The sequence below is a fragment of the Suillus subaureus genome (genome assembly GCF_016647635.1).
Source record: "Suillus subaureus strain MN1 chromosome Unknown BJ212scaffold_72, whole genome shotgun sequence".
NCBI classification, from domain to species: Eukaryota; Fungi; Basidiomycota; class Agaricomycetes; order Boletales; family Suillaceae; genus Suillus; species Suillus subaureus.
In genome coordinates this window covers 80255-105244 of record NW_024538628.1, presented here as the reverse complement: position 1 = coordinate 105244, position 24990 = coordinate 80255, and the positions used below count along the sequence as shown (strand labels likewise).

Here is a 24990-nt window from a genome sequence, read left to right as displayed (position 1 = left end):
GCTCAGCTCAGAGGCCAGAAACCGGCAGCGATTGCAACCAGGAATATAATTGATAGTGGTCGAGTGTGAGTCAGCTGTCGATCTTCCCTTGATCTTCCCAAGGTCGATTCTCACGGGGTCAAGCGCACAAAACGACTTTGGAACCGAATGTACATATGCCACCATCATGGCGATTGAGCGGCCGCACTAAGTCCATTGATGAACCTAAGGGTTAACAGAACTTTGGAGCCATGTTTAGCGATGTCATTGAACCACGCTGATTTAGAGTGGCTACCATTAAATCTTGGCAGATTCATGAGGTCCGACGTTTGTGATCTCGCCCATATAATGAGTGAATAATTAATGAGCAAGGAAATGATCAACGACTCGGATCGGAGCAACACAAAGTTGTTATATACCGGAAAATTGGAAATGACCCTGTCTGTACCGGGACTCCGGCCCTAATTTGGTCCGGACGCCTCGGAACTTATTTTCAGGATTTGGGTCAACTTTGGGCGGCACAACCTCACGAATGACATGTCCCTGGGGCCTGTTGTTGTTGACTTGCCAACAGGGCAGACGTGGGTTGATCTTTAGCGTTAGGTCAGGGATATCTGTGGGACGACCAGCAGCATGAACATGGTTTGTCGGACGTTGGGGAAAGAGAGCGGACGGGGCATACAGAACTTTCGAACTTTCGAACGTTGCACCTTCCCATTGATTCCGGTCTGCTGACTCTGCTCACGGAGACCAGGAAGTCGGTTGGTGGCCGTTGTTCCAAGTCGTTCTAATAACAACTCGGAAGTTATGATAATACGTCCATATCACGATGGGCAGTCTTCAGCGGCCTGAGAGTTGTGACTTTGACACCGGGAGAATGCATGACGTGCACTAGCACTTTGGGAGATATGGCTCTCAGACTCCGGGAGTCCAGCTGGGAGCACTACTATGTATCGTGAAGAGTGTTATTGGAGTGTTGTTAATTCAATCCTCTGTCTTGGGTTCATCGACGGAAGGATAAGTGATCATGTTCTTTACCAGCGATACATAAAAATCGTACTGGTGCATACTCGCATTGTCACGTAACTGATATCCACCAGCGCTTGCGTCGATGTGAACAAAGCTAATCAAGAAAAGATGTGCCTTCCAAAGATATCGGGTGGTGCTTCGTGCAGGTTCGTTCGCGAAGTAAACTTATTATGGCACCGCATCAACATCTTTGCAACTATTATATAGTAAGTACATGCCTGTTCATATCCGGATGGACTGAGATTCTTCTTTTCCTCACCTTCACCCATGTCTAGTAGCCGACAGTCTCCTTGTCCTTGTCTCCCACTGAACACCCTGCATTGGAGCAACATTGATCATGGAACGCACAGCAGTAAGCCTCCCACAATACCCGCACCAATGTGAGCACAAATCACATGCACTCCATGTTCGTAAGCCTCTAGAAGAGTTTAGAGTTGATGGCATCTTTCCAGATATCGACATGCTGCCCCATCTGGACCTTGGCCATGGATGGACCTCGAGTCGGACGATATTTCAGAAACAGAACTTGTTCCCTCAACAAGACAGTCAGTGGACCGGTGGAAATGGAGGGGATATCCTCAAAACCTGTTCGGGAGCTGGGGCGCCGACCGAGTTGCACGGTCTAGAATGGTTGAGAATTGTTCCAGGGAGCCTCGAGAAAAATGCAGGATCTATTATGTCGATGTACTTGAATCCGGAGACTTCAAGTCGACTAACGAAACCGATCCACCTATCGAGGTTGATGAAAGCGCATTAAGTCAGCTTTGGGATCAGTTGCAGATAGAGGTGAGGGATGGTCGTAGTTTGCTGAGGACCAAGTTGACCCATCTTCCCTACAGCCGACGGGTCTTCGTCTCCGGGTGTTGCTCGTTGATAACATGAAACATCCCGTACTTCAGATGCTGGGAACGAGGTGCTAGGGATTCATTTTTTCAGACATGTTTTCTGGGTTGAACATGAATTAGGTACAATATCGAACCGTGCTTTTTCACATCATCGTTAAACTGGATCCCTTCTCGATACCAAGAAGAAGTTGCCAAGAGAAAAGGAGATCGTAAGTGCTCTTCATTGTCTACCCGATGGCACTTAAAAAATGCCGTAGACATTACGGTAACGTTGCTCTTTGTACGCACGGCACCATGGGACAAGTCCGCGGCGCCCTCGCAACATAGGCACATCTCCTGTGCGTCCGCTGAGCTCTTGCGCAAAACATAACTTAATGGTTGTCTAGGCGGTGAAAAAGCTATAGACACGCAGGAGTCGCTTCGTCTTCGCTCAGGTTGAGTCTTTCCCCCCATTTTTGGTGTTGTATCTTCATGTTTGTTTCAGTCCACTCGCCAGCGGAAAAATACCTTCTTCAAGACCTGCTCGCTCTACACATGATAAGATCATCCGACCCCAGTGGTAGTACTATCATATCCTACCACCCAAGTGCTCAGTGGAATAGGACAACCGCAGAGCGATTAAAAAGTCTAGTCCGCAAAGTGGGAGAGAGCGTGTACTGGCAGAAGATACTCGAACAGTCTAAGGATCCAACATTTTTGTTCTTGGCTATCCTTTGGTATGCGCTTTACGCCTGGGACGAATCTTTGGACCATCTGTACACCCACATGAACTGGCTGGTACGTTTCTTTGTTGCTTGTGTCGTTCGGGCATTTGGCTATATCATTATTCAGGAAACAAACGGACTATCGACAAATGAGAACAACCTCACGACTGAGCTGCACACTATCCAGGCTCAGCTCCTCCATTATGCTTCACTTCTCGAGGATTTCCGTAAATCTGTGACCTTTGTCAGGAACACGCCGAGTCCCGTTCTGGAGTCCTCCAAATTCACTGACCAAGCAAGAAGGGACACGAATAAACTGATGCGCAAGGAATGCGATAACCTCCTTTCGGAAATTGACAGGCTAGGTTTCCAATTGAAAAATATCACAGAGCTTGTTCGTATGCTTGCTACGCTGGATTCGAATATTATTGATTTCGATGTCCAGGCTAGAGCGACCGTGAACTTCGTCGATAGTCGACGGATGCAAGATCTGACGATAGCAACGGTCCGTGATTCGGCCGCTATGAAACAGGCAGGTTAATATATCGATCAGCTTGACGATGCTAAATGCTTTCATAGATTTCCTACCTGACAATGATTTTCCTCCCTGCCAGCTTCGTTGCGGTACGCCTGATCTCAGCCTTTCGATGATATATTCATGACCTTCTTTCAGGCAGTATTTGGTATGAATGTCAGGGAAATTACCGACGATGCCACGGAAACCATGTCTCATTATGCGGTGGTTTCTATTGTGTTTACTGTGGTTACTGCATGGCTCGTAGTTGCATTCCAATCTCGCTCTTCGTTGCACGAGTCAGGGTCTGGATTTTGGCAGCGTCTTGGATGGCCATTTTCATATGTCATAAGACACATGCTGCGGTTGCTCAGAGGCCCCCGTGGTGAACTTCCGTAAGCAGGAATCTTTTAGTTTTGCCATCCATATCAGCTTACATTGCAGTACAATAATGAGACAAATTGCCGTTTAGATATAAAGTAGTAGATTTATTCTTGGATTCTTTACCGTTACTCGCATGTGTTAGTTACTATATGTATTAGATGAACCCAGTCTCCTCGGCTCTGGATGTGAACGTTGACGTCGAGCTTATAAGCGTACGTACAGCGCTACACTGACTATTAAGTTCGTTTAAAGCGTTTTTCGGCGCAGTACCATCTCGATTATCTGGTACCTCAACGATAATTCGGGACCATACATAACATAATTACTTGCAGAGCGAACTGCAGTCTGAACTAACTTCAAATAAGTGCAGTCATGCAAAACCGATGTACTAATATACATAGATGGAATTTCGGACACTATGTATGTTTTGTAGCAGCTCTGGTAAGGAAAGCTTCCCTAATGTCTTGAGACCGTACCACGTACGAGGGCGCACTCCAGCTGAGCCGCTCAATATTCTGGGACTAGCGGTAGACTCCTGCAAGCAAAACGGTTGAATCGCAGGGGGACAATAGTGCGAGTCCATAATGAGTTGGAAAAAAATGATATACGCCATGTTGATGATATATGGTTTGGTTTAGGGCCGGCTGGAATATGATCACGTATACGAATCTGGACCCTCCTATTGCGTTCTTCACTCTTTCCGGTGACTATGCCTCCAACAATGACAAAAAAAATGCAGTCTAGAGAAATTCCTCTAGCCAGCCCTCTCGGTTCGGCTTGCCGTCCAAAACTTAAAACCCATCGCACCGTCAAGCTTGAAACTCAGGAGACCACGATCCCGAATCAGAACTCTTCTATCCTACACCCCGCTCCAGCCGTCGATAAGCCCTCTATTTCTAAGCCTAAAAGCAAGGCATATTACGCCATCAAGTCTATACCTCAGAAAGACAAATCTCCATCTCCGAAAGCCCTTGTTCCATATATAACTCCAGCCGCCCGAAAAGAGCTTTGGGTCATCTGGAAATCTGATCCCCGCGTTCCAACAATTGCTTCGCGGCATGCATGGGCCGCCTCGCGGAATGTAAGTCCCTCGCGTGTCGATCACTGGTTCGGCGCTCGCAAGTCAAGGGCGAAGAAATTGGGACAACCGATATCAAACGACTCGTATGAGCTTTCGCTGGAGCCACGAGCTGTTCCAATGAAACTTGAAGTGAAGAGGGAGCTCTTATCTCCGTCACCTACCTGTTCTGACCAAACCGATATCAACTTCCAATCTGATGATACCCTCGTTTCATCTGATGCCCGTGGTTCTGACGCATCTTACATGTCTTCGAGATCTTCTGTGCTTGCTCTGTCTATGACTCCGGAACCTACGCAAGGAAATCCATATTTGCTTCATGAAGTCCAGAATTTCTCGCTGGTATCACGCACCCTCACTCCGGGGACAAATGACGAACGGGATGCAAGTTATAGCAAAGATCTCTACAGGTATGCTCTCCTGAAGCGCGTTTGGTGTCTGAGCGACGCATATACCCACATTGCAATAGCCTGGCGCCAAGCTTCAGCACTTACGATGATGGTGGCACTGATGATAACATACCCTACAGTGAAGATTTGTTACATAAAGTCTGTAACCAGGGAGATTCAGACATATCCGACTTCACTTGCACTCTTTGCAAACCCACGGAAGGTGATATCCCTTCGGTCATACATCTTAGAGCTGTACATGTGCTCATCCAATATGTTTGTACTAACTTACGTGAGCTAGATTTTTCGGAAATGGCTCTAGACGAACTTGTTCAGAAGTCGGTCTTTCCGTTCGATACCTCACTCGCTATGCTTCCCGCTTACGCCCGCCTTGATCCCGGCCCCGATACCCCGATGGAGCTCTCTGCTATTCCCTACCTGTTTTGCACACCTGACCTGGCCTTCACACTTACGCCTTCCGGTTCCTCGGTTTCCTGGATGGAGGAGGAACTCAGAAAAGGACTTACTGACAATTGCTTCGAGGTCTCTGGCGTCAGCGCTTTGGATCTTCTGCCGACGGACTCGGAACTGTTGGGTTGATGCGGATCGGGGGAGTCACGATATTGGACATGCCATTGCTTTGGCTCTGTGATGCTACTTTCTTGTACCGAATCGTTCTTAGACTACAGATTCGCTTGTAATGCGCTATTGTGATACTACTCAGTAACCCGTAACTCCCCCGAGAGATCATAGATCGTTTCGTTTAGAACGGGGACTAACGCGTATGGGGCAATTGCGGCGGTGCTCATGTTCCAAAAAAAGCTGTGACGTCAAACTGGTAGACTGAATCAGATTGCCCGTTGTGATACGAAATTTGAAATGGTGCTAGTCGTACCTTAAGCTCGACTCTAGTCGAATATTCTTTCACATGTCATTTATGGACCTTCAAAAGCTTACAGACCAAGTTACAGAAACCAATATCTTGCCAGCATGACAACTTCCCGCCCTCAAGTTCGCATACAGACAGATCCAACTGGAACCTTCAATAAATCAAACTCGATCATAGAAGCAGAAAGGAGTCAGCGTCTGCCCTCACAAGGACGGTCAAATTGGGACCAAGATGAACGAGCGGCGAGCGAGATAGAGAAGAATACTGATGTATCCGAGTCTTCTGATCACACAGACGAGAAACAGCCAGTAAGGCAGAAGATCAAGCTACCACAAAGCTTGCAATGGATACCAGCTAACTCTACTTGGTCCAAATGGAAACCCGTCATTCGAAGCGCCCTTACTGCCTGGATCGCTGTAGTGGTGTTTATTATCCCCCGAACAGAGAATCTACTGGGGCAGGTATGTTGCGTTGTGATCTTTGTATTGCTGGTTTAATGTTCGCATGATTTGAAGGCAGCCTTCCTCATCATAATAGGTGAGTAGCGCTCATATGTGTTAATCGTGCCATAGCCATTGACTCTATCTAGCTTCATTTTTATCACCGCCTAGCGATCCTTTCATGGCAGTTCTGGAACGCGAAATTTTCATGCTCATCTTTGTGGCATTGGGTTGGGCGTATGTACAACTCCTTTCTCTTCGTTCTTTGGTGATAATGATGATGGTCCCTTTTAGCTGGGTCTGCTTGGGCCTTATGTTTGCTAGCTTAGCCCGCACACAAACCGTACCCGACGCTAGTATACTCACTATCATCACAGGAGAGTACATCGAAGCATGGGTAAGGAAATTCCTTTTGAAATGGAGTCTATATATTAACGCGTGCGCCAAAGCCTACTGTTATCATGGGCGTTTTCCTTTTCATCGGAAGTTTTTTCTTCTTGTACATCAAGGCTAGACTAGGCCCCGGACCTTTCCTCCCCGCCTCTGTGTTTGGATGTATATGTGTCGGTGCGCCTCACTCATATACACTTTCCTTCTTGAAGCTTATCGATTACAGACATTTCCTTAACCTCCGCGGTTCTTTTTCCTTATCCATATTACAAGGTAACAAGTTTTCCGTCCCGGCAAACGTACACTCACCAGTCTTCAGATCGGTCAGACAATCATGCTTCCCCTGGTCTTTCACTCTGCGATCTCCCTCGCCATGTCGATTCTTGTGTTTCCGCAATCTGTGTCTACTCTATTCGTGACGCGCTTGCAGGGGGTCCTCGCGCCCCTTGCAACGGCCATCTCATTGCATAGGTCTCATCTCCTCGAAGATGTCACCTCATCTGCGTTCTCCCACACACAGATTACAGATGCAACAAACAAAGCTGAGAATGCATTGCCTATGCTCGCAGTTGCTGCCCGACTACTAAGGGTTGATATCGTCTACGCACGCTTCGCGCCTACTGATTACAACGAATTGCACACGATCATGCGGAAGCTTATGGTGCGAGTGCATGGCATGGGTGTATACTATACACTCATCGATCCGACGCGAGAGCGATTCCCTGTCACTCCTGTCGCCTCCCGCCCCGCAACACCTGTACGTTCCAGACCGCCATCACCTCGGCCTGATCGGCGGTCCTCCATGACGACAGAAGAGAAGCACGCACCCTCAGCTGATCACGAACTCAGGGATCGCAAACCATCCCGCCACCAGCGGGCGCTATCTTCCCGCGTACGGTCACATCCCGCGAGCTCCACCTCACCCCTCCATTCGTACCGTCCGCATCAGCACTCGCACTCGCACTCGCACCACGCCCACCACACACACTTGCACAGCTCCTTGCTGCACTTGGCATTGTCTCGGGCTCCGAAGCGCTCGGAAACAGCAGTAGGTGTATTTGAATCGCAAAAATATCTGAACTTGGAGGCGATCCATTTATCGCATCCGGATTCAGTTTTCTTTACTGCTCGAGCAACGGAGCTACTTAGCAACAGCTGCCAGGATCTCCTAAGTGTGTGCGAGGAAGTGCTTGGAATATCTGGAGCCTGGATAGGTAATGCTGGGAAGTTCAACTTCGACTTTTTGAGGGGCCATCATGAAGACAAGGCGCAGATCCACGAGAAAGAAGTCCGGAAGTACGAGGATTTGCTTGAAAAGTTAACGAGGGAGCTAGATGAATTCAGAACCAAGAAGAGGTACATGATTTATGTGTTCTTGTGCCATTTGTTGCTGAGTGGTCGAGACAGGTTGACTGTTTTGGACCCATATCGCCCAATGTTCGACCACAGCTATGATACATCTAGTGACGATGAAGTTCCTCCCCACCGGTTTCTATTCCATTGTTATGTGTACCAGTACCATCTCTTACATTTTGCTGTAGTAGTACAAGACATGGTACGTTGATTCTTCGACATCAGGTTGATGATGAATATTAAATCACCCGCAGCTCAAGGAAATCATTCGACTCGAAACGGAAAGAAAGAAGCCCAGATTATGGCTTCCTTCCTTGCCAAAGTTGTTCACCTGGACAACATGGGAACCGTCTGGGAATATCGAACGGGACGACGACGAGGATCCTGGTATATTGCTGCAGCGTTCTCGTGGCCACAGTTGCTAACATTCCGGTATAGAAATAATCCCAGGTATGAACCCTGCCTGGATGACGGACCTCGGAAAGGCAGTGAAACGCGATCCCGATGCACTTCCCCCAAGAAATGCACTTGAAATAGCCATGAACTGGATTTACCGCGCCGCCATCGGCATCGGAGGTGGAAACGTGCTCTTCGCCTTGAAAGCGGGAGCGTTGACAGGTCGGCCATCATTCCTGTTTCGTCTGATTTGCTGATTGTATGCTCAGTGATCCTTTCTATCCCATCTTTCCTCAAGACATCGGCCCAGTTTGCATACGGTAAGTGTGCAGAGCATGTATGCCTTTGATCTTAGACTGATAATTCTTGAAGCAAACAAGTTTGTTTGGGCGGTGTAAGTCACTCCTTTCCTGCCCTGTAAGCTAGGATGATTGACACTCTCAAAGTTTCATGGGTCAGCTTACCTTAGCACGTTTTCGTGGAGACACAACGTTTGGTCTAGTGGCTAGGTTAATAAGTACCTTCACTGGCGGCTTGCTTGGTACAGTCATGTGGTAAGTCACAGACTTGAACGATCTTTCAGGATTCTTCATTGTTGCCCAGGTATATTTCCACAGGGAGTGGTCGAGGCAGCCCTTATGGACTGGCAGCTGTGTGTGCGGTTTGCTACCCGTCATTTTTCTTCGCTCGATTGTATTGGCCTATCCCGCCCATGACGAATTTGATTATATGGGTCACAGCGGCATTGGTATGGAAGTTGGCATCTCCAAGTGAATGAAATTAATGGTTTGGCATAGGTCATCGGATATTCATACGAAGACACTCATTTGACTGTCCCTTCGTCGCCAGGATGGGGTATCGATGTGGCTTGGGTAAGTCTTTGTATGCTTTTTTCGATACCTAGGCTAACATGTAAAAAAGCGCCGTTTCGTACTGGTCAGCGTTGGTGTCTTAGCTGCGGGGTGAGGAATTTTCCTTTGCACATTTAACAGTCATTGATCCCGATGTCAGTATTTTCTCCCTCTTCCCTCCGTCAAGAACTATTCGTTCGTATCAGCGGCGAACGCTGGCTACAACATCGGCTGAACTTGGATCGATCTACTGTTCGGTTGTGTCTTACGCGAACTCACACGTAGATAAAGACAACATCAACATAGTTCAGAGCTTATTAGCCATCCGTAGCAAACTCAAACGATCACTCGTGATGAAGGAGAACGTCATATATGAGGTGAATACCAACATTCCAGATATAGACCCTTACATACGTTGGTTCGCTAGTTTTCGCTGCGGGGAAAATGGCCTGCTGAGAGGTATCACAAGATATTGGAGATTCAAATGTGAGTGTCTATATCTTTCGACGATCTTGTGTTTTAAATCAAAAATAGGCAAATTGCGTATCAACTGTGTCATTTGATGTCCACAGTACATGATCTAGAACCCGCTTGGGCTCATGCATTCCTCCGCCGGACACGGATGCTTGATTCGGATTTTCAAGGCGATGTACTCGCTGTTATCAGTATGCTTCCTGATCACTTTTATCCGCGGTAACCTTATGTCCATTCCTAGGTCTCATCTCCAATGCACTGCGCACAGGCTCTCCTTTACCTCAAATTACCCCATGCCCATTACTTGACAGGTTCATGGTCAGGCATCATGGCTTGAACGTAGTGCACGAGGAGTCAGAGGACAATTATGGATTACCGCGGATGCTCACTGTGGAAACGTTGGAGAATTTGCAGTACCTGTAAGTCTCATCTCTTTTTTATTCGAGAGGTTGTCATACTTTATTTCAGGACATTCTGCGTTGGCGTTTCCACCACTTTCGGAATTATCACTCGACTCGATCGTTTGATGGTTGCTGTTAAAGAGCTGGTCGGCGAGCAGTATCATATTGATGGTGTAGGGATGGGGCATCACAGAACGTGGACGGGAGGAGAGGTGGTATCGCCGACGATGTCCGTGAGAACGACAGATGTTTGAGTCATTGACTGTTCACGTTCTACTATCTATGTAGAATGTTTTTTTCTGTATCAGTAAATGCATTCTGACCAATCTGGCCTTTTCGTAGTAACCATGGAGGAAGGCAAAACTATGGTGCTGGATCAGTTCAAATATTATACACACACGAAACTCTCTCTCTCACACACACATACGACACACACAGATATGCTGAACACACACATGCTGAACACACACATGCTGAACACACACACACACACAGGTCTTATATTGTAGAAAAATCAGTAATCTTTAGGTCTACTGTGTTGTTCTAGCTAAGGTGTCTTGATGAATCATTAGGCCGCTAGCAGCCCTGGCAAATACTTCACCAGACTCGCCGACCAAGCCATCAGATGATGAGGATACCTTACAAAATTTCTTCATGGCTTGGCAAGCTCAAGGTATCCAACTCTGCGTGTGTCAGCATTGGGCCAGGCTCCGTGATCAGAGCTGCCGACAACTGCTGAGCTGTCTCCTCGACGAGATCAGAAGCAAGATGGAACGTTGTTCCTTTCTTCACCGTCTGAAGCATCATTTTCCAGCACTCTGGATTGACCCTTCCAATTTCAGACTCAAGCTCCTGGAAGCGCTCAATAGCTTCATAGAACTTTTGAGGATTGCGACCGTCAAGGAGGAAACAGGCCATTGAGTTCCACCACAATTGCCGCCAATCAATGAAACATGCAGTTAGGGATCATCACGGGTATGGGTATGGGTCTGGATTTTGAGACCCACGACCCGCTGCATACCTGTCGCTTCCATATATAGTAATTATTTCGATGTTTGTTCAAATACCGTTTCTGCACCAACTGTATCAAACCTACTAATTCTAACTCTTTTCCAAGTTGCAGTCATGCTTTCGTCACTCGTTGTCATCTGCGCAGCAGTCCGCTATCCGCCACTCCAGTCTTATCCTATCTGTTTCCTGCTCTCTAAGGTATGTGTACTGTGTGTTTCATACTGCTAACTACCTTGTCCTTCTCGTCTCGTCGGTCTTGTTCTCCCTGTCTCATCGGTCTTGTTCTCCCCGTCTCGTCAGTCTCGTTCTCCCCGTCTCGTCGGTCTCGCCCTCCCCGTCTCGTCGGTCTCGTCCTCCCCGTCCAGTCTCATTCTTCCCGTCTCGTTAGTCTCGCTCTTCCTGTCTCGTCGGTCTCGTTCTCCCCGTCTCGTCGGTCGTGCACACTCGTGGGTACACCCGCGGGTTTACCCGTGACGATCCCTAGCCGCGATGAGGGTATGCACTCCGGTTTTGCTTTTGTTCATCGGTAGTACTCAATTTTCTACAATACAAGACATGTGTGTACGAATCTGATGGCTTGGTTGGCGAGTAGTCTAGTGAGATATTTGCCAGGGCTGCAGCGGCCTAATGATTCAAGACGCCTTAGCTAGAACAACATAGTAGACTTAAAGATTACTGAATTTTCTGCAATACAAGACCTGTGTGTGTTCAGCATGTGTGTATAATATTTGAACTGATCTGGCACCGTACAAACCCGTCTCGAAGTACTTCACAATGTAGTTCACGTCATCTCCACGTACCCATGAGGGGGTGTTAGGTATTGTGTATTACAAGAAAAAGTGACTGATTCAAAATGAAAACTAAGAATACATGGGTATTGGCTGCATAGGTTCATTGTATACTGCGACGGATATCTGCAGACAGCCAAGGAAATATCATACCAGATTACCATAATACCCCTCGCACGACAATAAACTCGACAACCTCAATAAGTTACTTCCGCACATCTCCATCCTATCGAATGATGCAAGTTCAGCGTTGGCCATGATACAATTGCCGAAACTGCACACCATACCTCTCACCCCGCATGTACCCAAACTCTAATCTGAAACGCCCGGGTATCCATGACTCTTACCGATCTGCTTCATCTGAGCTGCGTCGCGAGCGTATTCGTCATCGGTCATAGGGTACGAAGGCCAACTCTCAGGTGTTAGGACGAGTCCCTGAGAAGCTTGGCCTATTGGCTTCGTCACAACGTGGAAATGTACATGGTCGACGCTTTGCCCGGCTGTCCTGCCGTTGTTCTGATTGTCATGTTAACTTAGGGTACAAACGGAGAGAGTAGGAGCTCCTGCGGGTGAGGAGGGGCGTACCTGGATGATATTGTATGAATCTTCGCCGTTCATCACTGCTATCTTCTTCATTATAGGACCAACGTCCGCGAGGAACTCATCCGGAATTCCAGGATCCGTTAATGTCCGGGAGTGGTCTAACCCGACTGTTTAGCGCAAATTTGCCTAGATTGAATGGGTACACACATTTGGGTATGATAAGAGTATGCCCATGAGAAACAGGAGGCTTCGCGAGAAAAGCGAGACTTTTAAAGTGTGGTATTGGTGATTGAACGGTGATAGTGTGACGGGGCGGCATACCTGTATTTCGTTTCATACACCTTGAAACTCGGTGCTTCCCCGGTAACGATTTTGCAGAATATACAACTGAGTGTATTTTTAAGTGAGAGAGTAACACGGATATTAGGTTTGGAGCGCACTTGGGGTCGAGCCTTGTGTCATGCGGAATTGTGCCTGCGTCCACGTTTATCGCCTCGGAATCTGCACTTGACTGTCCGGAAGAAGGATTCATTGAATGGGACGTCGTAGCAGGTAACTAATGGAGACGATAAGCTTCTGAATCGATTGGTGATGCAGGGGGGTGATAAGGGTGTGAAAGGTCCTGCGAACTATAAAAACGACGTACCGTTCCCTCTGGATTTATATGCGACTCCACAGGAACTACGTCGTCTGTCGGAGGATGGTCCGTTTGAGGGGTGAAAATGGAAGCAAGCAAGAGAACGGCACTGGCTAACAAGAAGGACTTGTGACGTGAAAGGGTGTCCATTGTGGAAGATGGCGCTGGAGAATCTGCCATTGTGGAAAGCTGTGGGTTGCACTGCCGCCACTCCGGCAATTGCGTTTGGGCGTCTTCGACAGAAGTTCGTTAATTTGGCTTGCCACGGGATGCCCGTGGACTGGTTCGGGTCTCACTGGCAGTAGTAGGCCTCAGTTGGTAGTGGCTGTTCGGTTGCTGTGTTGGAAGTGAAGCAGGCAAGCTTTGCACGATGGACCGTTCGTGATAGAACAATCGCGACCAAATGTGCCATCTTCCTTCCTACTACCAATGTCATTCATACACGAACTTGCTACTTTTGTTACCTTTGTTTTATGGCGCGCCGCACATTGTCCCATTGTTACAGTTTTGTCTTTTCACCTTACGGATTCGTACTTTGTTCAGATTCTGGATTGATAGCTGGCACAGGCACCTAGCATCAATGCTGTGCAGCTGGAATTATCATGGCAATGCAACGAGATGTAGTGTATGCAGGATGGAAGGGTGCCCTAGGGTGCCAAGTAACTAGTAAAAGACCACTACCAAGAACAATGTGTAAGTAAATTATAAATATGTCTGTGCTGGCCGCACACATTCAAGTGCGAGCTTGATGGATAGCATCCGGGGCCGATTGCCTGGTGGCCATGAAGGCCAATGGCGCTGACTCGGACATCTCACTGCACCAAGCTAAAATGTATCGGTGCGTCCAATCATGGAGGCGTCGTGACTTGCCACCTGGGCTAATAGGCATCTAGAATTCTTGTGTCGAAGTGGCGAGCGAATTACAGAGATATGATATTGAATATGAGGGCAAGAACCGAGCCTCCTAGGGTCATTGCAATTCCAAATGCCATGTCAGTTCGGCCTCTTGAACAATAGATGAACGGGAAATTGATAAATAGGTCGTGAGAGCAACAGGCGGCAGGTCATGGCGAGCACAGCGAGAACGGAGATCTAGAGTAATAATAGGTCATGAACGCATGAGGATATTATTTCGAGGTAAAAGGACAGTAAGTGGGCGGAAAAACATAGCTCACCACACTTATTTAATTTGAGTTGACATATAACGGCCTCCCACCACAGCCAGCATGCGGTGGTCAACGAATTTAATACGCCAAGTAAAACCTGTAAAACGCCCACACGAGCAGCAATGAAAAGTAAGCGCAAACAACCGAACAAAATGGTCCCAATACAAGACTGCATGCAAAAGATCCTTGCGCCTTGCACAATGTCTTTTCCGATTTCTGGTAGTCTTGTATGAGGGACCACATTCGGGTCGAAGATACCGTGTCTCCCAAAAACATACTCCTTGAAACTCTACCTAACTTTTTGTTCCTTTTCTTATAGCGGGTAGATATGAATGGAAGGAGACATGGAAGGATGTGTGAGGTGCACAGAACTTTACGGAGGGAAGCGAAGGGCGGCAAGGAGTACTTGTCCGCCAAAATGGAAAATATGGACGTGCTAGGGCTTGTAAAGGAGCGTGGCCGGCGGGAACGGCGGACCAGCGGGATCAACCCCACGCTGGGGCATTCGTGATTCCAGGGATGTAGTAGGGGCAGGGGCCCTTTAGACTAGTATAGCATTGTCCGACATAGGGTACACTACCCCAATGGACAAAAAATGGATAAAAAAAAAAAGGAGCGTGATAGAGAGCGGCAGGACGTGCTGGTAAGGTACGCGGATGCGCGTTGGCACATGCGGATATAGGGGTCAATATTTGCAGGGTGTAGCGGGTATGCTTAGAACCCGAGCACTGAGGAGGTTTAGTTTTCGTGTGAGCCTCGAGGATGGCATGTGACAACGGACACAGGCAGCGATAAGTCATAGAGTATAGACTGCAGTCCGACACTGCACGATGATTTACATTGTCAACGGAGAATTTGTTGAAGCTGACTTCAAGTGATCGGTCGAGACTCAAGTCCGAGCATTGCTTAGCTAAAAATTCTTCGGTTACTTCAAACCCGGTCCAACTGGAGTCATGTGATCTACTTTGAAACCTGAGCAACATTCAATTCCTACAGATGATCGATGTGCAGCTACAAAGCAGTGAAGGGACAAGAATGTAAGCAACTATTTCTTTTCAGATGTTTTCCCATGCATGCGATGCAGCAAGTGGAGTAACCAATGATTGCTAGAATAACTAGCAGGAGCGCATGCTCAGTAAGTTCAAGAACAAACTATCATTGAAGATATCTACCTAGTGGGAGCGCATGCTAGGTTACATCAGTATGAGATAGAACAGTGAGTAAGAGATATAACATACCTCAGTAAGTTCAAGAACAAACTGAGGTATGTGTTGAGACGACACAAACTAAATACGAGAGACCAAGAGCTTAGGTAATTGTACTGGTGAATGGACGAGCAGAGGAGTTCATGTGGTCAAGAAGCAGGAAGATGTGTTGCATATGGTGTTGAAGCTGATAGTACCAGATAGTGCCAAGAAGGTAATACGAAGTCTAAAAGGCAAAAGATAGTGAAAGTCAACACACCCCCTCAGCGAGACAACAAGTGCAGGTTTGCGACATGTTTGACAAAAAGCGGGTGCAGCAAAGCCTTTGTCAGTACGTCTGCCACATTCTTGTGCAATGGAAGCCATTGTGGCAGAAAGACACCTTTCTCGATCCACTCTCAAATGAAGTGATAATGGATGTTGATATGCTTGGAGCGGATGTGGTTCTTGGCTTCTTTGGAGAGAGAGATTGCACCAGTGTTGTCCATGTAGACGATGATGGGGAATGACAAAGGGATGTGAAGTTCTGAGATGAATGATTTGAGCCACAGGCCCTCCTGCATAATGTGAGTGATGACCATATACTTGGCCTGAAATTGAGAGCCTGTCCTCTGAACAACTAGCCCAGTCTGTGTCACAGTACACATGCAATCCTTCTTCGACACAATCTCCTCCGAAATGAGCATGTAAATTCAAGGTCCCACTGAGATAATGCAAGAGGTGCTTTGCAGCAGCATAGTAGCATGGCAAGGGTGCTGCATTGTGTTGTGCCAACGTGTTTACTGCAAAGACAATGTCTGCTCTGGTGCAGACTGCGAGATACAGAAGTTCACCGACAATCTTGTGATAGTGCATAGGGAGGTTTGGGATGTTGTTGTAGATGTTGGAGTCATGACTGAATGGATGGTTTGCATTGAGAGGCAGGAGAATGGGGTTGCAATCTAAGAGGTCATATTCATCAAGGAGGTATGGGATGTATTTGCCTTGATGCATCCAAAGCTGATGGGATGTGCAGTCACGCTCAAACTGAATGCCAAGAAAGCATTGGATGGGCCCAAGATCCTTAATGCTGAAGCATTGGGCAATGCGACCTTTAACATAGGCTAGGAAGGGTTTGGAATTAGAGGTGCCCATTCCATTGTCAACATGCCATCCAACGAGGCAGTAGATCCTCTCCCTGTGCTGGGCCTGTCGTAGATGAAGACAGCATGGTCAACAGCACACCTCATAAAGCTGAGTTCTTTCATCATGGCATGGACTTGCTCATACCACTCCATGGCCGACTGCTTCAGGCCATATATTGTGTGCAGCATCAACCATACCAGGAGCGACCAATCTCCATCCTCAAAGCCCTTTGGCTGTCTCATATAGATCTCCTCCTTGAGAATCCCCCAGAGAAATGCCCTTCAGGCATCAAATGTGTCCAACTCCCAGTTGTTGCGACAGGCCAAGGCTGCAATGAACTGAATGGAGGCCATTTTGACGATGGGGGCGAAGGTTGCATTATAATCAACTCCAGAAACCTGTGAGAAGCCTTGCGCGACCAGTTGTGCCTTCTGGATTGGACCTCCCTTATTGTCCTCTTTGAATTCTAGCACCCAGTGACACCCTATGGCCTTGCGCCCTGGGGGGAGCTTCATAAGTCTATACACCCCCATATCCTTCATGGTCTGCAACTCGGCCTTCATCACGGTAAGCCACAGATTCCCATCAGGATGCTTCATAGCCTTGTTGTAAGTTGCTGGGGGAATGGAGAGGTCGTAGTCTGAGTCATGTGGATTGCGTTTCCTGTTGCTGCGAATTGCTACATGACCCTGTTCTTCTATGACAACATTCACCATGAGCTCAGGGATGTCAGTGTTACAGTGGCTCAAAAAACTGTCCGCATGTTTTGACATTTTTCACTATCTATGATATTGTGTGAGAACTCACAAATGCCTCAAGGACATGGTTATACCACATTGTAGTATGGCTTCAGGGCTTTCATTTGAGCCCTACACCGTGGGAATCGGTGGAGATATGGTGGAGATACAAGGCTTACAAAATCATGACTCATGTGGACAGTTTTTTAAGCACATCTTAAAACTATATAAATCATCATTTATGACACCATAACAATCATGCCACCATTAAATAAATAATAAAGTGGTGTCATTATGTCATTTTAAAACCATATCTAACTATACAAACCAAAAATTTCCATATGTCATGGCTATATTCACCATGAAAGCCACCCCCCCTGCTCAAAGGGATAATATCCTCTCTCTTTCCTATTCTGGCCTCTCTGCTTGTCAAATTTCCTCTAGAACTGGAGTATCCAAGTCCACTGTGGCCAAGTTCATCAAAGAAAGTCACACAGACAAGGAAAACTTCTGTGAAGGGCATCCATCCAAGCTCACCTCTACTGATAGGAGGGCTATTATTCAGCATATCACTACAGGAAAGGCTGATAATGCTGTCCAGGTCACCTATTACATCAATTCCACCATCACATTCCCTGTCTCTTCACACACTGTGAGAAACATTCTCAAGACAGCTCATCTCAGGTCAGTAACAAGGAAGAATAGGCTTTCCTCTCCATCACACATAAACAGAGATGACTAACCTTTGCCTTAGCCCATCAGAATTGGATTACATGGACTGGAAGCATGTTATATGATCATATAAGACCACAATAAATAGGATTGGGTCAGATGGCAAGGTATATATGTGAAAAAAGAAGGGTGCTAGTCCTCCTGCATATGTGTGATAGAGAGGAGAGCCTTTTCTTCCTTGTTACTGACCTGAGATGAGCTGTCTTGAGAATGTTTCTCACAGTGTGTGAAGAGACAGGGAATGTGATGGTGGAATTGATGTAATAGGTGACCTGGACAGCATTATCAGCCTTTCCTGTAGTGATATGCTGAATAATAGCCCTCCTATCAGTAGAGGTGAGCTTGGATGGATGCCCTTCACAGAAGTTTTCCTTGTCTGTGTGACTTTCTTTGATGAACTTGGCCACAGTGGACTTGGATACTCCAGTTCTAGAGGAAATTTGACAAGCAGAGAGGCCAGAATAGGAAAGAGAGAGGATATTATCCCTTTGAGCAGGGGGGGTGGCTTTCATGGTGAATATAGCCATGACATATGGAAATTTTTGGTTTGTATAGTTAGATATGGTTTTAAAATGACATAATGACACCACTTTATTATTTATTTAATGGTGGCATGATTGTTATGGTGTCATAAATGATGATTTATATAGTTTTAAGATGTGCTTAAAAAACTGTCCACATGAGTCATGATTTTGTAAGCCTTGTATCTCCACCATATCTCCACCGATTCCCACGGTGTAGGGCTCAAATGAAAGCCCTGAAGCCATACTACAATGTGGTATAACCATGTCCTTGAGGCATTTGTGAGTTCTCACACAATATCATAGATAGTGAAAAATGTCAAAACATGCGGACAGTTTTTTGAGCCACTGTAGGTTCGATGTTTTTGATGGACTCCTGCTCAGTGGTTTCAGAGGCATCCACCCCCTCAAGCAAGGCAGTAGGCACCCCCTCGCATAGGGTGTTCTCACATGCACAGTCAGCACGTACTTCACACAGAGAGGTTAGGCATGCTTTGGAGGTGGCTAACTCCTCAGCATAGGTCTGTCCAGCCTTTGTAGGGACCTGGATGCGAGACAAGCGATGTGGTTCAGGAGGGACCATAGGGGCAGATGAGGGCAATGGCATGAGCTGAGTCACCGGTTGAGTGGGCTGAGCTGGGAAGGAGGAATGTGTCATGGAAGTAGGCCTATCATCACCACTGTCTGAGTCTGAACTCATTGAATGAGAGGTGGAAGGAAGGTTCTCATCGAAATGAACATCCCGAGCGGTAAAGAAGGCTCCCATGTCATGATCACGCAGGTGATAACCTTTGGTACCCTCTGGGTAACCCATGAAGTATGCTGGGCAGGAGTGAGGACCAAGTTTTGGTTGTAACTCTGAAGGGATTCGTGCAAAGCAGCGAGATCCCCAGATGTGAAGGTGCTCTAGGTTGGGCTTGCGTCCATTGATGATCTCGTAAGGTGTGACCCCTCGAGGCAGGGTGGACGATTCAGTTCTGTTCCAGAGGTAACAGATGGTGAGTGCAGCCTCCCCCCAGAGGGTAGGAGGAAGATTGGCTGTTTCCAGCATTGCAAAAAGTCTTCCCTCAATGGTCCTGATTGCCCATTCAGCCTTGCCATTTTGCTGATGTGCATACGGTGCCAAGATTTGACACTCTATCCCTGCAGATGCGAGAGCATGCATAAATGCCAAGCTCATAAACTTCCCCCTGTTGTCAGAGTGAAATACCTTCACTCGTTGTCCTGATCAGTTTTCCCAACGTTTGCGTACAATCTCCCAGGCTTCTAAAGCCTGATCCTTAGTTGCTAAGAGTTGGAGACTGAGGAGGTTGCTGTGGTCGTCCAGGAAGATGACAAAGTGGTGTTTGCTGTGAGGCGTTACTACTGGGAAAGGTCCACAGAGGTTGGAATGTATGAGGTCGAGTACATGAGTTGCAGGAGGCGTGGTGGACATGGGATAAGGTTTGCGTGGGTGTTTAGCCATTGTTAAGAACCATGCTCAAAGGGGAGAGAGACTGACTCAGAGGGGCTTGGCCTCAGCTCGTATGCTGTGCCCCTTACCTGAGTATGTGTCCTTCATTTCAGAGGAAGTCCGATGATGGTCCAATGAAGTCCAGAGGACTTCCGGAGGCTGGCTACTCTGGTGGAGAGTGCAGGAGGACTTCCGGAGGAGCGTGGGAGAGTTCCGGAGGAATGCAGGAAATGCTCAGGAGAGTTCCTGCTGCAAGGTAATACTTCTACAGGAAATCAGGATGGAAGGATAGGAGGTCCAGAGGACAGGAGGACAAGATGTCCAGAGGTCCAGAGTATGGAGGGCGGAACATCCGAAGGACAGGATACCCAGAGGTATGAGGGACAGGACATCTGGAGGTCCGGAAGGAATAGGGGCTACATCAGATGAAGTCCGATGTAGAAGCAAACAGAGGTAGACTACCCTAAGGTAGAGTTGGAGGGACAGGAAGTGGACCTAAGTCCAGAAAGAGGGTAAGTGCCAGAAAGGCAAGACTCTAGCCTAGGGAAGCAATCCCTAGACTTGGGACAGAGACATAGGGGACAAATCCAGAGGTCCAGAATTCCGGCCTAGGGAGTCCATCCCTAGGCCTTATGGAAAAGGACGAGACTCAGACAGACTGAAGTCCGGAAGATGATTGGCAAGTAGAACAGGATCTAAGATGATATTCAGACTGAGGACTCTACTGTAGTTGTACAGGGGTTATATACTAGAGACTATCTGAGAGGATCAGTAAGCAAAGGAGTAAGGCTATGTACGAGCATGTGGAAACACATTGGTAAGTAAGACAGAACATAAGTAAATGAACTCGGAGATGAAACTAGTACAAGGATCAATCAGCAAGACAGAAACAGAGATAACCAAGAACCAGAAAGGCAGAGATGCCTAAATGGGGATAGGTGCAGGATCTCGGATGGAGGGTGGGAATAGGTCCAGAGATAGTAACAGTTAATATCCGGAGGTCCGGAGATCTGGGGATCTGGAAGGCAGGACGGAAACAGGACTGAGATATGTGAGGTGGTGGATGTAGTCCGGAATCCAAGAGGAGGTAAAGTCCTGATGTCTTGCTGGATGGAATGTGCATAGGGTGGACAGGATAGGGGATCCAGGAATGAGTCGGATATGGGGTCCGGAAATAAGTCCAGAAAGCATGGGAATATGATGGGATCTATGTCTGGCATACAGGATATGACAGCCATGATGCAAGGTTCACACATGCAAAATGGATGGGAAGTGTCTATTTTTGTACTGGTGGCGAAGCGAGGGAGTCTTTTCACGGCATCTCCGCCCGGATGACCTAATCTTGCATGCCAAAGGTCCCAAGATAATGGTACCTTGGCAAAGGCAGTTATTTCGAGATGCGGGGAAGGATCTGAAGGTGGGATGAACATGAGGTCGAGAAAGACAAGATTACCCTGCAGAGGGACATCACCGAGTATGTTGTTACAAAAGACAAGTTGGCATCTTGGAGGAGATGGCTTAAAATTGCGTTCACACCCTTTTTTCAACATGCAGCCTACTGACATGAGGTTGATAAGTGCCCCAGGGGCATGCAAGCAATCGGTCAGTCTGATGCGTTGCGTGCGGTTCCCAATGGTTAAATCTGCTATGCAATCACCTCGTCCTGAAGTTTGCAGTGTTCCATGGTTTGCAGTTTTCATGGAGATGTTGGTGCTCACATTGAACATCCAGAAGAATTCTCGACTGGTGATGAGAGTCGAGGTCACACCAGAGTCTAAAATGGTAGAGAGAGCCTGACTGGAGATGCAAGCAAGGTCCTCATCCGTTGGTACACAACTGGGATCGAGCTCAATGTCCTCAATGAGAGCACAGGACCAGTCTCAGCTGTGATTACTCATAGCGAGGGCCAATGTCTCTGAATAGCCTGGTGGGGCACTGGTTGAGCTGGACATTGTGTTAGGAGTGGTGGGCTTGTTTTCTGTAGCGGCTGCTGCTATGTTTGTCTTTTTACCTCCGCATTGCTGACTCCATGGTGCTTTTCCTTCCATTCCCCCACCAGCTTGCATGCAGTGTTCCTGATCATGCATGAGTGAGTGGGAAGACCTGTGCACACAGGGTTATTGCAAGGTATTCCTCTAGGATTCTGCTTGTGCATACAGACACCATTCGAAGGGTTAACTCTTCACTTGGAGGAGGTAGAAGAGCTGACAGCATTGGCATATTCAGAGCCTGGTCAAGCCAGTTTCTGATGGCCACACTGCCTGTTGGCCTCTTCAGTGAATGCAGCTGCGACATCTTCAAAGGAGACAGAAGGAGCAGTTGTAGTCGTGGAGGAAGTAGTGGTCAATGAGGAAGTGGTTACTGGTGGTTTGTAGAGTCCAAGGGTGAGGCTCTGGAAGACGACCCATTGTGGGGTCTCAGGAAGCCCATGCAGGAGCATCCAGACTGCTTCCGAGTCAGAGAATGTGATGCCCATTTCAGCAAATCTTCAACAGCCGTTCCCAAAGACACTGATGTATCTTGACGCATCTTCTGTGTCTTTAAGCCATTCTGAGAAGAGCTGATCACAAAGTTCAAACTGTGAAGTGACGTCGAGTCAACCAAAATGTTTGAGTAAGGTCTCCCATTGTTGGCAGGCCATTAGCTTTTTGCTGAGCATATTCTGAATGATGGGGGAGAGATGCCTGCCAATGAGAGCCTTGGCTTGGGCATCTTCTTTCACCCATTCTTTGATGGCAGTGAGTTTGGCAGGAGTTGGATGCCCTGCTGTGGCTGCTGTGGGCATAGTGACAGCATATTCAGCGACGTCGTTAGGGTCAGTGCCATCACTACAATGGCTCCAGAGGCCCTCTCCGGCTAGAGCCAATTCTACAGCCCTGCACCAGCTAGTCTGCCCCAGAAAGTTCTGCAATATGATCGTATTTACCCATAGTGGATAACTGAGTCGAAGTGAGTTTGTCCGCATGCGTATTGATAAGAGCTCGTCTAGAGCCCAGGGCTCATAACCTGATCACTAGAATAACTAGCAGGAGCACATGCTCAGTAAGTTCAAGAACAAACTATCATTGAAGATATCTACCTAGCAGGAGCACACACTAGGTTACATCAGTATGAGATAGAACAGCGAGTAAGAGATATAACATACCTCAGTAAGTTCAAGAACAAACTGAGGTATGTGTTGGGACGACGCGAACTAAATACGAGAGACCAAGAGCTTAGGTAATTGTACCGGTGAATGGACGAGCGGAGGAGTTCGTGTGGTCAAGAAGCAGGAAGATGTGTTGCATATGGTGTTGAAGCTGATAGTACCAGATAGTGCCAAGAAGGTAATACGAAGTCTAAAAGGCAAAAGATAGTGAAAGTCAACAACCGATAAGCTACTTCCTCCTCCCCCATCCCAGCCTCTGTTTTATTAGATTTCCCCGATCTACCAAAGTCTATCAGGCGGAAGCTCTTGCCAGAGTGCGGCCGATCAATTGGCCACTCTGTTGGCTTGCCCTGCTGCCACAGGATGTTCCGCGCTGCAAATGACAGATGTAACCACCCTGCACGATTAAAGCGCACTATGAGTGACGCGCACTCTTGCCTGTCGTCCTGGCACAACTCATCTGGATCTATCTCGCGGCCACAGTGCTCCAGGAGTAATATTGGACTCAGATAACGAGGTCGATTCGAATATTCAATGTAGTCACTTGGATCGTCAGGCGTGTAATACCCGTAGAATTGTGGGCAGAGATGGGGAGAGGATCGTGTATTGGGGGTATGACGTTATACCCGTTCCAGTGTTGGAAGAAGTGGTCAGGGAATGATTGATAGTTTATCGCCTCTCGAGCGAGGTGGTGGTCGGATTCGAGCGAGAGTTTTGCAACAACACCGACTATCGCAGTGCGTGGAACGGGTCCCGAGCCAAAACTTGAACTCCTGTGATCGCATTGTTCTTCCGAGGGGCTTTGCCACTTCACAGTAGTGTGGATGCGAAGTACTGGCCCAGAGTAAGATGCGATGCGGATGACCCTGGGAGGTTCAAGGGTGAATGTTTCTTCTTCGCTTTGTTCGTGCTCGTTTTCCTCCAGATCTTTCTCTTCGCCACTGGCATTGTCCTGCTCTAGTTCCATTCTCCCTTTTCCCTTGCCCTCCTTTGGGGCAGACCCCAGCGCACACGGTCGATTGTCGTCTACCTCCATATCAGTATCAGGAACCTCTTCCTGCTCAACTTTGACTCCAGGTTCCAGACCCCGCCCGTCCATGGCACCGATTTTGACGTCGGTTTCAGCACCTCTTGTTGTCGTTGCATTGCTAGCAGTGTCTGCAGGAGAATCCCCGTTCGAACCCGGTGCGTCATTAATATTGGTGGACTTTTCACCACCGTCTTAGAATCCCAAGGTGAACGTAAAATATATGACCCAGTCACTTCTAGAAACTGGTGCTCTTCGATAGTAACATGACCAGTTGTTCGCTTCGGGCCAGAGGCCTCCGAGAGCTTTCTTCCCAGGCCACCCTGCATTGTTTCTTCGGGTTTCTCCGTCGGGTCTTTTAGGACTTCTTCCCATTCTCCCTCGTCCTTTAATTTCTGGACCTATTGGCGGATGTCCTCCTCCACACAAGCTTTGCATAGGCGAGGCTCCACAAAAAGGTCACGCGGAAGCTCCCACTTCACGCTGTGCACGATTGAATTATGCCCGACGCCCACTGCACGAGGTGAAAGGTAGAGATGAGCTTCTTCCACTTGCGCCCTCTTCCGGGGTCGTGGAGGGAGTACAACTTCAATCCGCGGCTCTTCCGTCGGTCCTTCCTTGTCAGTGGGGAGGATGTGCATCACGCTCTCTTCCTTGGCTGCTTCGTCTTCTGCTATCTCGGCCTGTTTCCGCGCCTTAGACGCGACCTTCTTACCTTCCGGCCCAAGGGAGAGGGAATAGGTCCGGACGATGTCTCCTTCATTGGTAACCTTGGAAAGCC

The 24990-nt window shown here is 47.8% G+C and overlaps 4 protein-coding genes across 4 annotated transcripts; 2 read left to right on the top strand and 2 right to left on the bottom strand.

The window, feature by feature from the left end:
• Positions 1 to 4398: 4398 nt before the first annotated feature.
• BJ212DRAFT_1215675 (uncharacterized protein) lies at positions 4399 to 4638 on the top strand (the record flags this gene model as incomplete). Its single annotated transcript, XM_041329300.1, has 1 exon — positions 4399 to 4638. A coding segment is annotated over one exon (240 nt), but the record flags the coding sequence as incomplete, so codon positions are not given.
• A 6071-nt stretch (positions 4639 to 10709) lies between these two features.
• BJ212DRAFT_994417 (uncharacterized protein) lies at positions 10710 to 11147 on the bottom strand. Its single transcript, XM_041344537.1, has one exon. The coding sequence runs from the start codon at positions 11032 to 11034 to the stop codon at positions 10756 to 10758; it is 279 nt and encodes a 92-aa protein (XP_041186419.1). The 5' UTR covers positions 11035 to 11147; the 3' UTR covers positions 10710 to 10755.
• On the top strand, positions 11146 to 11815 carry BJ212DRAFT_994418 (uncharacterized protein). Its single transcript, XM_041344538.1, has 2 exons — positions 11146 to 11622; positions 11681 to 11815. Exons 1-2 carry the CDS (start codon positions 11328 to 11330, stop codon positions 11698 to 11700), a joined length of 315 nt encoding a protein of 104 aa, XP_041186418.1. The 5' UTR covers positions 11146 to 11327; the 3' UTR covers positions 11701 to 11815.
• A 2335-nt stretch (positions 11816 to 14150) lies between these two features.
• On the bottom strand, positions 14151 to 14591 carry BJ212DRAFT_994328 (uncharacterized protein). Its single transcript, XM_041344536.1, has one exon. The coding sequence runs from the start codon at positions 14434 to 14436 to the stop codon at positions 14188 to 14190; it is 249 nt and encodes an 82-aa protein (XP_041186417.1). The 5' UTR covers positions 14437 to 14591; the 3' UTR covers positions 14151 to 14187.
• Between the last annotated feature and the right edge of the window lie 10399 nt (positions 14592 to 24990).